Source organism: Corvus kubaryi, unplaced genomic scaffold, assembly GCF_017639235.1.
Source record: "Corvus kubaryi isolate FWS band 111438036 unplaced genomic scaffold, C.kubaryi_AGA036_p1.0 37260, whole genome shotgun sequence".
Classification (NCBI taxonomy): Eukaryota; Metazoa; Chordata; class Aves; order Passeriformes; family Corvidae; genus Corvus; species Corvus kubaryi.
In genome coordinates, this window is record NW_024581077.1 from 4,034,642 (window position 1) to 4,052,309 (window position 17,668).

General features: G+C 39.2%; 2 protein-coding genes across 11 annotated transcripts in view; both read right to left on the reverse strand.

Moving 5' to 3' along the window:
- Window positions 1-230: 230 nt before the first annotated feature.
- On the reverse strand, window positions 231-5,146 carry CCDC89 (coiled-coil domain containing 89). The gene has a single exon (XM_042024122.1). The coding sequence runs from the start codon at window positions 1,815-1,817 to the stop codon at window positions 756-758; it is 1,062 nt and encodes a 353-aa protein (XP_041880056.1). The 5' UTR covers window positions 1,818-5,146; the 3' UTR covers window positions 231-755.
- Window positions 5,147-5,341: 195 nt separating this feature from the next.
- The window catches only part of SYTL2 (synaptotagmin like 2), a 58,487-nt gene continuing 46,160 nt past the window's right edge, over window positions 5,342-17,668 (reverse strand). For 4 of the 10 annotated variants that reach the window (XM_042024112.1, XM_042024117.1, XM_042024113.1 and 1 more), the window contains 10 exons: window positions 17,082-17,129; window positions 15,888-15,982; window positions 14,115-14,234; window positions 12,921-13,090; window positions 10,462-10,564; window positions 9,866-10,036; window positions 9,430-9,508; window positions 8,398-8,497; window positions 7,425-7,630; window positions 5,342-6,529 (listed from right to left, as the gene is read on the reverse strand). In XM_042024112.1, the coding sequence (XP_041880046.1) occupies window positions 6,384-6,529; window positions 7,425-7,630; window positions 8,398-8,497; window positions 9,430-9,508; window positions 9,866-10,036; window positions 10,462-10,564; window positions 12,921-13,090; window positions 14,115-14,234; window positions 15,888-15,982; window positions 17,082-17,129 (1,238 nt within the window). In that variant the 3' untranslated portion in view covers window positions 5,342-6,383. Of the gene's footprint in view, window positions 6,530-7,424; window positions 7,631-8,397; window positions 8,498-9,429; window positions 9,509-9,865; window positions 10,037-10,461; window positions 10,565-12,920; window positions 13,091-14,114; window positions 14,235-15,887; window positions 15,983-17,081; window positions 17,130-17,668 lie in introns of those variants that run through there. The other 6 variants (XM_042024115.1, XM_042024114.1, XM_042024119.1 and 3 more) reach the window with 4 other exon arrangements.

The window sequence follows — 17,668 nt, forward strand, 5'->3', positions numbered from 1 at the left end:
ATGCACAAAATGGAAGAGTGTATCACTAATATTTCTCTGCAGAAAACAACTAAAAACAAGAAAAAAACCCTGGTGGAACATCCAGAACATCATCCTGTTCCAAATATTATTAAAATCACCCAAGACATGACAACTTATTCTGAGCTGAATGGGGATATAAGTAATGCTATGGCCTTAAATAAGGTTTAAATGACTGCAGAAATCTATAAGACTGCTAGAAAACGATAAACAGTATTTTGCTTGAGCATCAGTTGTTGTATGATACTATTGGATTACCTGTTAAGTTCCTGAATTTAGAGAATTGCAGAGACATTGCAAGGTAGGATTTCTTTCTTGGAGCCTCAGAGCCTCTTAACGTGTCCATCCTCTTTTGAACTTCAAAGTGGAATCAAATACAAAAGGCTAAGGGTTTGAGCTTGTGGCCATCTTGAAAAATAAATTGGTTTTAACAATAAGAAAATGAAAACCTATGATTCAGCAGAGGTTAGCACTAAATAAATCAAATTCATATTTTATGTTTTCCACTCTAATCATTCATGTCACAGGTTTGACTGGTTCAATGATCCATGTTCAGATTTAAGAGTGTAGTGATTTACTTTCATGAAAGTGTAATGACAAAAAGGCTACAGAACTGTCCTTGGAGTAGGGTTTAAGCTGGCCAGGACTGTATAAAGAAATGATGATCCCATGGAAAGGAATAAAATGCAGTGGTATGTTACCATAGAGGCACCTGTAGTGAGGGGAGCAAACTGCAGTTATGCAACAAAGTGACGGAGTTTGACATTCGGAGCTCTCTCTTTGGTCAGCAAATCCATACTGTGCTTTCCGTAAGCATTGAACCGCAGCAAGAGGTCATTGTATGCCTGCTTGCTGCATTCTAGCTGTCCTTGGAGCTCTCGAACCTTCAGATTTTTGTCAACTGCTGCTGCCTCTTTTTTGAGGCACCTTCCTGCTCTCTTCATGGCTTCTTCCACAGTCTCCAGCTTCTCCTCCAGCTTCTGGATCACCTGTTCTTTATCTTGCAGAGCTTTGCCCCTCTCCATAGCCAGGTTCAGTAGCTGCTCTTTCTCTTCATGTGCCCTCTCCAGCTTGGTTTGCAGCTCGCTGCCCTGAGCCCTCTGCTGACTTTCTGCCTGCTCAGCCCTTGCAGCAGCTTGTTGGTTCCTCTCCCGTAAGAGTTGAAGCTGCTTCTTTAGTGAATCCACCTCCCGGGCATAGGCACCTGCTTGCTGGCTCTGAGCTTCCAGCAGCTCCTTCTCTCGCTCCTGGGCTCTGTGACTCTCATAAGCATATTTCTCCTGCAAAGAGCATAACTGCTGCGAGAGCTTCCTGGCCTGGGCAGCCAGCCGGAGCACTTCATCTTCCTTCTCCCTCACAGCCTGGCTGAAGAGTGCTTCCCTGTCTTGCCGCAGGTGCCTGTTCACCTCCCACAGCTGGTGCCGTTTCTTGTGTTCATTTTTGAACTGGATCATCTTTTCATGGTTTTTGGCCAGATCCATGAAGCGCTCCTCCAAATTCTGAATACGCTGGGTCTGGGTTTTAATTTTCACAGCATCCTCTGCCCTCAGTTTCTCCAGCTCCATATTGAGCTGCTCCAGGTCTCTGCAGTGTTCATGTGTGTCACCCTCTTTCTTCTTCAGCATAGACATAAGATGATGATGATGCTGTTCTAGGTGTGAAAGCAGCAGTGCCTCCTCACTCCTCTCCTTAGAGCTCTCACAGAGTTCCTCCACGCCTTTTGTCAGATCTTCCATGTCTTTGCCTGTCTCTAGATCACCTGTGGAGTTGGTCATCCCTGCTCCTGTCTCCTGAGCCATGGAGCCTGTCTCATGCAAAGACAAGACAAAATTGTATACTGGCTGCTTCTGTTAGTGACACTCAGCATAACTAAACAGTGCCCAGTGGTTGTGTGGCCAACACTGCTGCCATAAGCTGGAAGTCCAGAGAAACTGATGTGGGTGAACAGGGCCTCCCAAAACCAATGTCAGCCAGCAGCCTCACGGGCCTGCTGCTCTCTCCCTCCTCTGGTTCAGTCAGGCAGACTGAGACTCAAGGATGCCAGACTCTGTGAGCAAAAGCAAAGAATGTGGGCTTAGTATTTATGCAAGCCTATTCAATTGCTGATGACTAGCTTTGCTAATTATTCGTTCTCAGGGCACTGCTGTTGTAGCTACAAGAACTACTATTATATTTAGGTAAAAAGCTTGTAAGTGATAAAGCTGTAAATAATTCCTTACGCAATCCTTTTCCTCCGCCTTTATTTTCTCCTACAGCTCTGTATTGTAACTGAAAATAAAACACAGAGGGTTATGTCAAACTTCTAATTGATTTACAAGATTTCTATGATAGTACATTGCTTGTTAAAAATAACTGAATAGCCTGATGCCATGCTTAGAGATTTATGAATCAAATAAAAGATCTATGCAATGTTAATAATTAGTGAATACCCTGTGATACAAAGCCTCTGTGCCTGAAAAAACAGTTCCTCATCTGAGTTTTCACACTGATCTGCTGGATTATTTTAGGCATGTAATTTTAAAAATCTGGTTCTTCATGTGAAAATAAGGAAAGCATTTATATTACATATGCAGCAAATGATTGTTAGTGCTGAATCACAAAGCATGCTACCCAGACATTTGAAAAATTAGCCTACAGCTCATCTACAAGTTTTTCATTTGGATGCAGACCTGAAACAGACATGAAACAGAATGCTGATAATCAGGTTTTGTGAATTCCTGAGTTTTGACTGGAGGTAAAGATAGGATGTGGGAAGGAGCCAGCTTAAAGTAAGGATGAAAGAGAATGTACAACAAAAATGAATAAACACCTGTGGAGCACGAAGAATTTCAGAGCTGTGTAGTAGCGACTGCAGTTCAGACACCAGCTCCACCTCTGCTGTCCTGCACTCACTGCTGTTGCTACCTTAGATCCTCTGCAAATGATGGAGCAGGGGGGGAAGGACTGAAAGGTTCAGGCCATCCGGTGGAAATAAAATGAAGAGCAGGGCTTAAGAAGAGGAAACTATTTTCTTACCAGGTGTTTTCTTTCTCCTGTCTGTTTGTTGTCTCTCCTATTGTGAGGTTCTGTTTCCATAGAGGTAAGATGCTGAATCCAGTCATCCCAGAGCTCATGACCTCATCCAAGCTGGTTGGAGCCAGTCCAGCCCCACCAGGGTGGCTGAAAGAGCTGGCAATGTTTCTTAGCAAACAAACATTGCTGACATTCTCAAAAGAATGCAGATTTGGAAAAGGAAAGAGAATTTCCACAGGCTTGAAGAACTCCTCATTCTCGGCTTATGCCCTGCACATGCCAGAGGAGATCAGAATAGCAGACTCTGACCTCAGAACATGCTGAAGGTCCATGGAAAATAAAGATACACCTTGCCCTGAGCAACTTACTACTTTATTCAGCAGCTAATAAAAGTCTGGCAGATAGGATAGGGAAGGGAAAAATAAATGCAACTGGAAGAAAAAAAACTCAGTGCAGATTTTGCTGAATCCTCTGGAAAAGGATACAAAGGAGAAATAAGAGAGTGCTATGGGTAACAGACATGAAGCAGACAAGAGAAAGAGGGAACAGTACGCATTTCAAAATGGGTAAAATCAAAGCAATGGGAGTTGCTGCACCAGCTCAAGGTTTGCAGCCTTACTTGCAGAGATGGGAGGTTTCTGAACACAGAGCACAAAAGGAGAGCTGGGACTTTGAAGCCTGGTTTATAGCAAGTAAAAATAGTGTCATTTGGAAGATATATACATGCATATACACACATGTACTAAAAGAAAATAAATTATGGGCTAAAGCAAAGATGAACTTTTAGCATGAAGGAGAAAAGAGGAACTGTTGTGTTTCTCCAGACAAGAATGAATATACATAAAGATATCCTAGGAGTGTGGCTGCTTTGATTCTTAATTCCAGTTCACCTTTATGACAAAGCATAGCTGTTAATTTATCAAACTGTCCTTTAATGAGTAGCTAATTATGCACCTTTAAAATTTTGGTTATGGATGACTAAAGGCTTTGCCTTTGACTTGAGAGCAAAGTAACAAGTTTCTTGAAACTTTTTGTCTTAATCAGCTTCCCAACTCACATTTCTCTATCAGCATATTATCATACTACTGAAGTTAGGAATTCTGCACACGATGAAATAAAAGGTATTAAAAACTGGGGAGGAACTTACGTACTTAACGGACAGTTTTTGTTACTTGGTTCAGTTTCTTGATTAACCTAGATGAGTACATAGTACTCCTGTGTCATTAGTTAATCAAACTAGTTAATTACAAGTGCAATGTCCAAGTAAATCTTGCATTCATGTTCAGGTAGCTTTTCAAAATTTGAGGTTTGTTCTATTACTGTAATGGTACTCAGTGTCTTTTGAGATACCAAAAAAATTCTGTGTAGTCTCTACGAGGGTTAAAAGAATAGCAAGATACAGAATGTGTTCTCCTTGATGAGAAGACAAGGAGATTGCCACTGTCACAAACCAAATATTTTTTTGTGAAAGCAGTGAAGTTTAAGTATTAAAATTTTGTAGAGAACACAGCATATTACAGGACACTTGCCTGCGAATCTGGAGCCTTAAGAACCCATCCCTAAAATTGAACCCAAAGCTGTTTTGACTTAGCAATATATTTGAGCAATATATTCACAGGAGATACAATTGCAACAAAAACATTAATCCTGGGAAACTGTTGGTCATGTTCACAGCAACCTATGTTTTCAGGTGAAAAATTAATTCATATAGGGAGTGAATACAAATAAATTAGGTGCCTCTTCTTTTTCAGAATCACCATCCTTTCAGGAGTGGCGCTTCAAGAATGTAGAATCAAAGCAGCAGCTGTACCATTTTGGTAAAAATACATTGTTCTGAAGTGTCATGTGCACATGTTCCCTAGTCAAAAAGTGTTTTGTATACGTCTGGCAAAGTGGAAGATGTAACAGTTACCGATCTCATACAAAACACTTGAAGCAGTAAGATATCAAAGACTGGCAAACTGCTTTTGACATTCATAAACTCCACAGATGGACTGGTTGATGAGAGAGAAAGTGGGTTCCCTGGCAGGTTGAATAGCATCTTTCCTTTTTTTTCCATTCATAGCGTATAATAAAATACCAAGTAGCATTTAAATTTCTATGATTAAATCAAGGAATTGAGTTGGAGCTGTGAAGAGCTCCCTTCTCCCCTCTACTCTAACTGAAGTGAAAGATTCCACCAGCTTTTAGACTTAACTGGAGTAAATAAGTGTTCACTTACTTTCAAAAATGTTTTCTGTCTGCATTTTGTTACATTGCATGCTGAATGGCTAACGTAAGCCACTGGCATTTAATAAACATAGAATTCCTATTTAGTTTTAATAGGCTGCTTTTATTTTTAAAAAAACAAAAGGAACATATTTTGAATTTTATGTATTTATCTACTGGTAGCATGCATTTCTACAAGTTTCAAACTCCAGTTTTATTTCCTATGGCTCTAAACTAAGCCAAGCCCACCACAGTCCCATCAGACTCCTAACGGTGGCGCTGAAGCACAGGTAAGTTGACTTCTTGCAAAAAAAACCAAGCTAATGGATACGGGTACAAACAAATGCACTTTGGAGAATAAATACCCAAAATACTTGTTATCACTAAAATTGGCACATTTAGATCATTTAGAGTAGCACTAGAATAAAAAAAAAGTTTCATCTTTACATCTTCAGCACTTAAAACGAAGTATTGTGTGCTAGCAAGATGATGAACACAAATATAAAGCAAACCCTGATTTTTTACAGTACATTGGAACTAAGTCCTCTGCACCTTGTAGAATAGGACATCGGCAGTGCCACTTCATATCATGCAACTTTCATGTCCTAGAAATGTACAATTGCAACTAGAGGAACTTTCAAAACACTAAATTCTTCATGCCCATATTCCGTGCTGGTGAGATCTAACATGGCATAATGAGGATACAAACACATACTAACAAGCTTTAACACTAATGTCGCTGTCTTATCAGTAAGACTTCACGAACAATTCTAGCAATGCACGGAAACAGTTGATTTGTTCTTATAGTTCTGCTGGTTATTTTTATCATTTAAGGGATCAGCAATGCTTCAGTTAGACAACGCAGTCATCCAGATATCACAGCTACCTCTGAGTTCTGTAAGCACCTTCTTTCTTGAAGCTGTTTTCAGTCACTAAGAAATTTTAAAGTCCCTTGAATTTACATAATGATCTGCAAGCAGATGTTTAATTTGAAATACAAAGTGACATTTGACAGCAGAAATCTAGAAGAGTAACAGAGAAGAAACTGTCAAAAAAGCTACTGTGTCCCTCTTCCAAGTTCCACCCCCACGCTTTCAGTTTCATTCCCAAGGTTTCTTTTTGACGCTAACAATTAAAAAGCTCCCCTATTTTGTCAATTTTGCAACCATAAGCATCCTGAGAGGTAGTGTATCTTCTATCCAGGTGTTTGGAGAGTTCATCATCTTCTCCCAAAGGGCAGTTTCATCTGAAGTAGAATCCATCCAGTCTACTCTAGTTCCATAGCTTTTGCCTAGAAAAATATCAGTTTTAAGAGAAAAATTATTTAATATGCTGCAGAGTTAAGCACAGACAATCAAATTTGCCTGCTCTGTCAAATACAATTAACAACATTTTCACACAAATTTCATCATATTTCCCCAGATTTTTTCCTTTTTGTCCTTGGGCTTTTTGTCACAATCCCAAGGAAAAGGATGTCAATTGCCCATACATCTCAGAAGGTTTAACAATAAAACAGGGTACTGATTTTGCACTGAAATGCAAATTGAGATTCACTGTTCTAATTTGTAACTCAGGTTATTCTGGTGAACCATGCAAGAAGTTAATTTGTGAAAAATAATTTTTACATTGTATTTCCTGAGACAACTCCAAACACATCCTCCCCTCAGATCAGAGAGCAGAATGAAAGGGACAAATAGAAGAATTGTATGTTTTTCCTGTTATTATATCTGCACACCTTATAATGCCCTTATGCTAAAAACTTGCTTGCATTTATAATTTTTCCTATTCAATATCTTCAAATCTTATCCTGCATTCCTGATCTATCCTTTTATTTCCACCCTCTGCTGTATTTTTTGAATGAGTAAGTTTGTAAAACATTATCAGATTTCAAGTGCAGGAATAGCATATTCTTGTACTTGAAACAGTACCAGGTACAATGTATGGCCAGGCAAAGATTTATTTCTAATATTTCTTCTTTTCAGCCATCCTAACCCTCCTAGCACTACTATTATTTACATCTCCGGATCTGTTCTGAAGAATAGGTGCCTTACTGAGTGAAACACTTCAGTAAGCAGAAAAGAAAGACTGAAAGAGAAGAGAAGAAATGGAAAAGGGCGGGGGGGAAAAAAAAAAAAAAGGAAAGATTACTTTGTAAATTAAGTATTAGTGTGGTAATTGTCCAGTACCTGTTCCAAGGCCTATCCGGATGCCTCCCAAAAAGTGGTTTGCTAGTTTGTTGTGATCCCAGACTGTGAGTTCTATGCAGGCTTCTTTTAAATCTTCTGGTCTAAAGCCATCATAGACCATGGTGTGGTTGAATACTGGGTTTGTAGTTTTTGCAACTGTCCTTGTTTTCTGGCGACTTTTTCTGCTGGTGTCTGGAAGAATGGTACTTCAGAGAGAAAAGCACTGTTAGTTTGCACTTACACAGCACAGCCTGCATTAAACCCACTGAAAAGGCAAAAGCTCCTGATTAACACAGTGCTTTGTATATTAAAATATGACTGAAGATAAGGTGCTTTACAGAGATGGGGTGAAGGGTCATATTCTCAGCCCCTTACAGGAAATACTGGCAGCAGGTATCCACCCTTACGCTTCAGAGGATGGAAGGGCAAGCCAGGTGGGGAAGAGGCACAAGTGAGTTTATTTGCTGTGTTATCACTGATGACACTGAAACATTTTGTTGCTGCCAGAGATCTCCCCAGCCATCTTGTTATTCTTATCTCTTCACATTTTTAGTCTGTAGATGGAAAGGAAGGGGGAAGAAATACAACTATGTATTCACAGTATTCAACTATTTCACTCTTCCGTCTCCTCCCAAAATGTGCTAAGCTAAACCATGTTCTCGCACAAACATGCTTTGCTTAAATGTGAATAAAAGCCAGAACAGTTTGACTAGTCCTTCCACCAAATGACTGAGAGACAAAACCAAAGTGTAGTAATGACACAGGAAACTCTCCCAGTAAGTTTTACTTGGTGGTACATACTTAGCATCTGGAAGTTGTCAACTATGCAGGATAATTTGCACTACAATAAAGGAGAATCAGAAAACAATTCAGTGTTCTTTTAATATGAATGTAGAAAAAGAAGATACAATTAGAAAGCACAATGGTGCATTATTAGGCCACCATGTTTGATGACTTCAACCACAATTCTTACCACTTAATAAAGGAGTTGAGCCTATTGCCTCTCAGAAGAGGGAGGTTATGGCATTCCTTCACCCAGATGTGGACCTCACCAGTAGATAGAGTCTTCCTTCCTGTAAAAATAAAACATCTGCTTAAGCAGATGCCTTTTAAAGGTATTTTCTCTGATGCAACAGTTCTTGCCCATTTGTGGAGCTGATATTCAGCCTAGACTTGTTATCTCACATCTTAATTCAACATTGCTCTCTGTACTCTGGAAGTTGAAATCTTCATCCCATCAAAGTACTGCAAGATCACATCATGTCTGCATTCCTACAGTGACCTTTCTTCTGTTACAACTAAGCGAACACATGCTACTGGTCTTCTCTTCCCAAGACTCCTAGATAAACAGATCAGCTTGTCATCAGCCTATGTGATGTTAGCATTTATTGTTGCTTGTACTTTCAAAGAAGCTCCTTTATGCTCTTAGTATATTTGATTCTTACTGACTGACTGGCTGTCTGGATTAAAGACCTGACCTGGCTTCTCTCTCAGATTGGTCCATTATCTGTTGCCAGACAAGATTAAACCAAACTGATCAGACTGCTATAAATTTTGGCATTCTAAATACTTGCTGCTACTTCCTACATCTAGTATTGCTTGAAATTCAGTGTGTTGTCATTGTTTAGCACACCACAGCACCTACCTAATGATTTATAATCTCTAAAACTATTGAGAAAACAGAATTTTGTTACACATACAGATTGTATTACAAATCTTAGATTGTAACAATGAGGTAATTTCTTCATCAGTAACATTAAAAACAAAAAAATATCTCAAAATGGTCTTTGGGGTTCTTAACTGTATTCACAACCAGGGTGACTTAATCATTTAGAAAGAAAACAGAAAATCTACTTTTATGTTGAAAGAAGCTGTCTGAAGTGAATGACAAACATTAAACAAGGGGGTTTTTTTAATTAAAAAAAAAACAACCAAAACAAACAAAAAACTCCCCACACAAAACCCCCAAAGGCTTGACAAACCCAAGAAAAGCAGCAATGTTTACCTCCAATTGGATGTGGGACATACTGGAGGGCTAGTTTCATCTCCCCTCTGTTTTCTAGTTTAAGAGTTATTGCTGAAGTCTGAAATGAAAAAAGAAATTAAACCAAACATCTGATATTAAAGTGGTGCTGCACTTGCTCCCTATTTTCAGAAGGTTTACTCCATATTTGGTTAACAAGTGCCTTCAGATTTCTGTTGCAGCAATATGACATAATGAGAAATACCTTGAAGTTCCTACTCCTTAGACTGTGAGAAAGTTTTTCCTGCTGTAATAGCTAGCTAGACCAAAAGGCATCTCAGAACTGTATTTCTGTTTTCCAGTGCATAAGTATTTATGATTATAATCAGCACAAAACTCACAGAACACACAAGACCAAGCCTAAATAATGTCTTGGTTTTGCACTTACACAACAGAAAATGAAAAACAGCCAACCTACCCTTGGCTTGAGGGGAAACCAGTTGATCTGCTTATTGGATGGATCATTCCAATCCCAAGCTCCTAAATCCAACTCCACTTCACCAAGGAAGCTATTCCTCCCAAAGGTATCATTGTGCCAGACAGAGATATTGAGGCTTTGATTCTTTAGGAGATCCTTCTCAATTTTATACTGCCAGGAAGAAGTAAGAAAAAAAAATTAAAACAAGCTGAATTTTTACCAGTGCTGTGTCTGAAAGTGATAAGATTAGAAAAAAAGTGTCTGGGTAATTTATACATCCATAACTGCCCACTTCTGCATTTCAGAAAGCAAACAAACAAACCACAATAAAACCCAGCTGTTTACTTTTTATTTCTGTCATTTAAGCTCATACATGGCTTGTGTTTGTTTACAAGAAGTATAGAACAACCAGTGATCTCAATCCAGAGATCACCACAGAGTTAACCTATCACTGGAAGGACTTAGCCAACTCTGCAGAGCAATCCCTCTCATGCTAATGTCTCTTTTGAGTGCAATCTAGACCTGAGCCTAAAAGTTGAGGCTCCTCACACATTACACATACAGTATATTATATCTAGTAATAGTTTGATAAATACCCGCAGTATTTCATTATAGACTGGATTAAAAGTTTTCTTTTTGACAGAGGTCTTCCGTTTGCCCAGTCTGTATTTTTCTGGAAGCAGGTAGGTCTTTACATACCTAAAATTTAGACAGGTTTGTTAGAAGAGTTAAACCAAAAACCAAGAAAATCCAGACCCTCTCCAACTTCATGTTCCTAAACACAAAAATATTTCTTACAAAGTAAAAGAAATGCACTTAAGTACACGTTTGCTATTCAGCTTATATATTTAAGAAATAGAACAGCAGTGGTGATGGGTAATATCATCACTTTCTTATAATATCCTTCTCCAGGGGAAAGTCTGTTGAAATGTCTTCTTGGCACATAAAAATACGGAATATATAATTGTAGCAGGATCAAATATCATATTTATAGGTGCTGATCCTACTGAAAACATACCAAAGCAGCATTTACCATCTGAAAAGTGGCATTTTAAAGGAGAATTTAATATTCTTAAAGGTTTGAATTTCCTATGTTAATATATATACACCAATTTATAATGGCAATTCTATAGTCAATTGTGGATACAAAAATGCTGTTATCATGGAATTTTCCTGCTTCTTCTAAACCGTGGGATACTTTTCTCTCTCACAAAGGTATTTGCAGAGTTCTGTAAACTCAGAACACCTGCGACCTTGTGGAACTATGTTTATGGTACAGTAGAAAAATATTTTGACAATGGATGTTTTAGGATTTTAGCCAATCACCCCCAAGGGGTGGCTGATCCTTTGACCAATTAGACTATGAAGAAAAAGTCTATAAAAGAGTTTGTAAAATAATTAAATCAATCAATCTTGCTGCACAATTCCTGCCTGCTGGATCTTCTCTCCTCCTCCCTACAGCTGTGGGACATGGTAATATCGACAGTGGAAATATTCAATCAGAGTATGTCATGGGTTAGCAAAGCATAGTCTCGGAAGTGATGTCCTTGCAAAGGGGTGCTTACAGCTTCCTCTGTGACCTAACATAACCTATCAGCTGGCCAGTTTGAATATGGACAACTTTTAAGGCACTTAAAATTTTGATCACCTCTCTGATCCACACTTAAGAATAGACAAACCCGGGGCAGAGCTCTCTCTCGTTTCCGGTGCTGGGACAGGTGGCTGCGGGGCCCGAGCGGGGGCTGGCAGGCCTGGCCCAGGCCCTGCTCGGGCCGGGCCATGGCCATCCTGGAGCCGATGGGCCCTGCTCCACCCGTGGAACCCCCCCACAGCAGGGCTGTGGGCAGCCGGAGAGGCCCGGCTCCCCCTCTCCAGTGCGGCCAAGATTCAGCCGAAAGCTGCCCACCACTGCCCAGCAAAAGATCATGGGACCAACAGTGATAAGCGAAATTCCAGCTGCAAGGCCTAGGTGAGATTAACCCTTTCAGTGTTCTGAAGAGCTGAAAACCTGGGGGAGAAGAAAGAGGAGATGCTTAAAGCTGAAAATCTGTTGTAAAGCTATGGCGGTGATGGACTACAATGTATCAGAGTACCTGATGTAATTTCATGAAAGCGTGGGGGGTGGAGCGTTCAACTTGTACTTGTGAGCAAAAGCACCTGCGCTGAGATAGGCAGATGCTGAAGCAGCTGTAATTTAATGAGAAGTTTGAACAGGGAGAGATGGAAGCGATGAGGACTTTTGCTCCAAATGGAAAAGGAGAAGATCTCAGTTCCTAAAGATGCTCCCAGAGATAGTCCTAAAGATGAAGGTGAGGAGGACCCTTTGCTCCCAGGGAAGGAGAAGGGCCTCTATTCTTAGAGATGAAATGCTCCCAGAGATGGGTGAAGAGAACTTCTGCTTCTGAACAGCTCAACCTTAAAATTGCACCCCAGTAGCTCAAGAGTGGACCCTCGAAAGCAATTGTGGGAAAAGCTGCAAGTCGGGGGAAGGGACTCTGACATGATGCGAGCAGAGAACCAACCCAGGCTGCTGTCTCATTGTGATAATTCCTCCATAGCAAGAGCAAGAGAGACTTCTCTTTCTAAATGGACTGAACAAGGTTATTATGGAAGAGGTAAACAGACTGAACATCTCAAGGGCTGTCTTTTTACATCGTCAGTGGGAGAAGGGAGAAAGATGGGGGGAGGAGAAGAGTTCTGAAGGTGTGGTATGATTTTTTTTCTCTTTTCTTTTTCCTTATTTTAGGTCTATTAATAAACTTCTTTATATTCTTTTAAGTTTGGTGCCTGCTTTGCTTTCCTCCTAATTCTTATCTCACAGAAGGTAAATAGTAATGAGTATTTTGGACCAAAAGACTACACTAAATTGGTGTTTCCTCCCAGTTACAAAGTAACAAAGAACCTGCTACAGAGTAAAAAAAACCACAAAGTACAATACAGCCTCCTTATTTATTTCTTGGGTGGTTTACTCCAGCAGCTTAGAGACCCAGCAGTTTTCGTTTCCACGTTAAAAGAAAAACTTCCATTAGAAAATAAATACATTCTTTGTACTTACGGGTCTGAACGCTGTCGCTTAACATCTGCTACTGCCAGGTCTTTACACTGACAAATAAAAATGTGGAGCTCATTCAGCTGTTCTACATAATCAATGGCAAACTGAATGTTCCCCTTCACATCAACATTGCCAAAGTCTGCACTATAGATGCTCATTAGGCTGCCGCTCACCTGCATCATACAAGAGGAGAAATATTTTCCAGACATTGCATTTCACCAGATACTTCAAGATTGGGGTAGAGGTTGTGCTCAGGATTCAACCAGTAAAGAAATCAACTGCGTTTCTTTAGATATAATAATAAAATGTAATGGATACTATCATACAAGCTTCTCAGCAAGCAGATTAATGAAAGAAAGATAATTGGAAATCAAAGATGTTAGGTCAAGTTTCTTACAAAAAACTTTGAATGGTTTTACTGCATTGAGATAGAAGAAATTGAATTATAGGATGCTGTAGGTGTGAAGATTGCCTGTGCTCAGATCCTTGAAATATTACTTCTACATCTCCTCAGCTGATCTTCCTTGCAGAATGCAGAGCCTAAGAGTTTAGGACAACAGACCTTCTTAAATAACTAACAAAAAGATTAGTAGATAAAGTCTATATGGCTGAATTATGTACCTAAATATGTAACTAAATAAAACACTAAAAATTAAATACTACATACAGAGAAGAAGAAAGATGTGTGTGTGTATATATATATATAGATAGATAGATATTTTATTTGGACATCTTTACCCAAAATTCTGTTTTTCTTAATCAAAGTCCACATAAACCAATGACTTTTGGTTAGCTAGTTGACTGATTCAACTGCATGCCTGATATACCAATTACATCTCCTGCTTTCACTTATCTTTCTCCCCTTTCTCCATTTCTAAATGCTTGTTCTGTATGAATTATTCCTCATATTCAGCTACAAGTGTAAGCTCTTAGGGTAAAATCCATCTCTTTGTTCATAGCCCTGAACAAGCTCCAGTATATTACTAGAAAAAAAATTTGAAATCTACTTAATTTTACTTTATTTCCTTCAGGCAATTCCATGCAAGGTATTACATTATGTTCATATAACAGAAATGGAAAGAAGGAGATAGAGATAGCAAGGGAAGAAAGATAAGAGGAATGAGAAGAGAGCCAAAACAATATTGGAGAAATTAGCAAAAGCAGAGTGCCATTAAAATAATGCTTTGGTTTACATACAGAGGATAAGGAGGCCATGCCAGAAGAGCTGCTAAGATTGGTTAGAGAGCTGGGACTCTTCTTGATTCTGCCAAAGGAATAACTGCTTTCTGATGCTGTATCTGTCTCTCTGTCATCACTCTACAAAAACATCACAGAAAGAAAGTCTATGTACGTTCTTTATAGTCACAAGGAAAATTTTAATAAAACAAAACCAAACAAACAGAATTTTAATGCAGATTGAGACTCAGTGGAAGCCTGAATTTAAATTCCCTTGTAGCGCAACATGAATAATATTTCTTGAATTAGGTCATGCATTTAAAGTTGAAAGGGAGTTTTTCTGATGAGCAGCCTACACTGATGATTTTTTTAAGCAGCAGTGCAACTAGGTTTGGGGGTTTGTTTGTTTTATATCTCAAATAGCAATGAAAAATTACAAAGTTAAGTTTATTAGGACAATTAAACTCAGCTTCTCTGTGTCACTGTCTCATGCATAACGTATACCATTGATAATGCTCAGTTCTTTTACAAGTCTTTTCTGTTATATAGTAAATGCTGTCAGTTCTTTGCCTCTGTATTAAGGGCAGCTGGCTGGAAGGTAACATTCATAGAACAGCACTGGGTACAGTGAATGGTTTTTGCAAAGTCTTTCTTGCAAGAGGGCAAGCAGGGCTTTGCTTTTCCATGAGGGAATTGCAGTTTTTGTTTCCTTGGTCATTATCAGGTTATGTACTCACAACCCCATTCTATCTCAATGCTGTCTCTGCACTAAAGAATTGATTCCCTTCCCACATGTGCCTTGCTACGCAAGCTGTTACAGACAACTTCATCTTCCTATTGTATTCCACCCAGGAACAATTTACAAGGTCTCCCTGCTCCTTTAAACAGTTTTGAACTGATGTCATAGATCTTCTAATAGCAGATACAAGATTAGTAAACAACAATTTCCACACACATTAAGAAAATAATTATTTCTAGAAATAAACATTTAGCATACAAAGACTTTTTCAAATTGCTTATAAAATCTTGTTATGTCTATACCGTTAAGTAAAAGCAGACCAGGATTGTTCTTCAGTTCAGAGATCAATGGTAAGGAGTGAATAATGTCCAGCCTACCTAGGGCAAGGCTTCTTGAGAGAAAATTGTTATGGATAGTGCTATTTGGGACTGCACAAAATAAATCCAGGGAGTGAAGTAACAGTTAAGCAGTGTGGATAATCAGTCCGGTTACATGGACCCTTTGAAAGACAGAAAAATTCTAAGTCCTCCTACAGGGCAAGGATATATGGTGATTAGACAAGGGGGAATTGGCTTTAAAGTAACTGATGATAGGTTTAGATAAGATATTAGGAAGAAATTTTTCACTGTAAGGGTGGTGAAGCACTGGCACAGGTTGCCAAGAGAAGTTGTGGCTGACCCATCCCTAGAAGTGTTCAAGGCCAGGCTGGATGGAGTCCTGAGCAACCTGGTCTAGTGGGAAGTGTCCCTGCCCATGGCAGGGGGTTGGAACTGGATGATCTTTAAGGTCCCTTCCAAACCAAACCATTCTATGATTGTGTGATAGAGAATCATAGATATCATAGGCCAGACAGTTCAAATTGCTTATCAATTTCAAACTTGAGCGCCATTTTAGGAGATTTGAATATGGCCTCAGAGCTTATTCCAAGGTTCACATCACAATGATGATAATAACAATAATCAGGCACGGCATGTAGTTGGGAATTCTGAAATTTTACTTGCACAGAGTTAATGGTCAGGTACCTGAAACTGTAACATTCCAGAGATGCAGCTTACCTCTTCCTGTAGGAATGATGGTACTGACTTGCTCAGTCCTTTGAGTTTTTCAGGATTGGAAAACAGTTTATCAGGCTGTGAAGGCACTGTGGAAACTGAAAAGCAGTAATTCAAAAGGCTTCAAAAACACGTTTGTACATCGGAACAGTGAGACTCCATAACAGGACACAGTTAGAAACAAACCACTTTGGATGAAATACATGCACATGCACAACCAGCTTTGATGCAAGGGGGTTTTTTCCCCCACAGGACTCAGAGAAGCTATCATTGGGAAGAATAATCTACTTTGGCATCCTCTATAACAGTGACCAACAAACTTTGACAGGACCAGAAATGTTGCTTGACATGAGGTAGCCTGGGTGCTACAGCAAATTCTGATCAAAAGAGATGAAGAAAACATTGCAGATTACCTTCTAGATTTTCTTCCTAAGAACAAGGATAAGGACACATGTGCACTAACCATATCATCACTGACATTAGAATCATCATAAGATTCCTAGTAAGAAGTCAGCAGAGAAGCCAAACTCTGTTCTTTTATTTACTCAGTGTATTTGACTGCAATAGGCAAATTTGTGTAAATCAAGCAAATTCTAGACCTGACCAAGGAAGTTGCAAGTATTCTTACTTAATTACAAGATGCTTATCTTATTAATGATGCACTTACTTGCACTCTGTCTCTTCCATATTTGCATACCTCTACTGCAGTTCACTTCTGTGCTCTTTCACTGTACAAAACTTAATTGCACAAGCTAGGCTTGCAAAAATCCCGTTTGCAGTAAGCTCATGACCCTCAGAATTTTTCATGCTCTAACCCCACTTACATTTAATGATACACAAAGATGAACTGGATACACATTGTGAGATGCATCAATATCATGGGACAGAAAATTATTTGGCAACAAACAGCCAGCTACAGGAGCACGTATTTTTTGCATAAAATGAAACACTGCACACAGTGAGATTGTTTGCAAGGCGAGTGAAACTTTTGCCAAGCTTTTGATGTCAAAACTCAACTAGTGCTCAACAGATCAGTTATTGTGAGTATGTAATTAGATGCAGTTGCCCCACTGAGTGAGTATCTAGTCCAGGTGTGTAACTTGTTAGTTGTTAAATGAAAAAGTATTGTTCATGTATTAGTTCAGATATCAGAGGAAAAGTCTCTCCAGTATCTGCTGGAAGAATCCTATTACTCACTTCCTGCTGCATTTTCAGTCCTCGCTTGATGCTGATCAGGTTTCGGACCTGCTCAGTGCAGTATTAACAGTCATTCAGCAGCACAGATTTGCAAGGTTATAAATAGCAAGAATATACTTTATCTGTGGGATTTTTTTCTGATTTGTTTTTGTTTGGTTGGTTTTTTACTTCCTCAGACCCCATGAACTTTGCGGGGTTTTTTTGCTTCCAATAGTTAGTAGTGGTTTAGGTATTAGGCCTGTATGGGCATTTGGTCTGTTTGATTTTGGTGCATCATAGAGCCTTTCTGTTTATGCAAATGTAAATTCAGAACTAGGGACATGGCTCAGTAGTGAACTTGCCCATGCTGAGTTAATGGTTGGATTTGATGATCCTAAAAGTTTTCTCCAACCTAAACTATCCTATGATTCTGTTTCTGTGTTTTGCATTGCTGTTCTCCTTTGAGGAGCTGGATCATGACAAAATATGAGTGTAATATAAGCATACAAGCTAAAAAATCAGTTTTTTCGCTGTTCTAAAAGAACAGTCTTTTCAAGAGAACTTGCCTTATTCTTCCTGTACAGCTATCAATTTGGCTGTGTCATTTT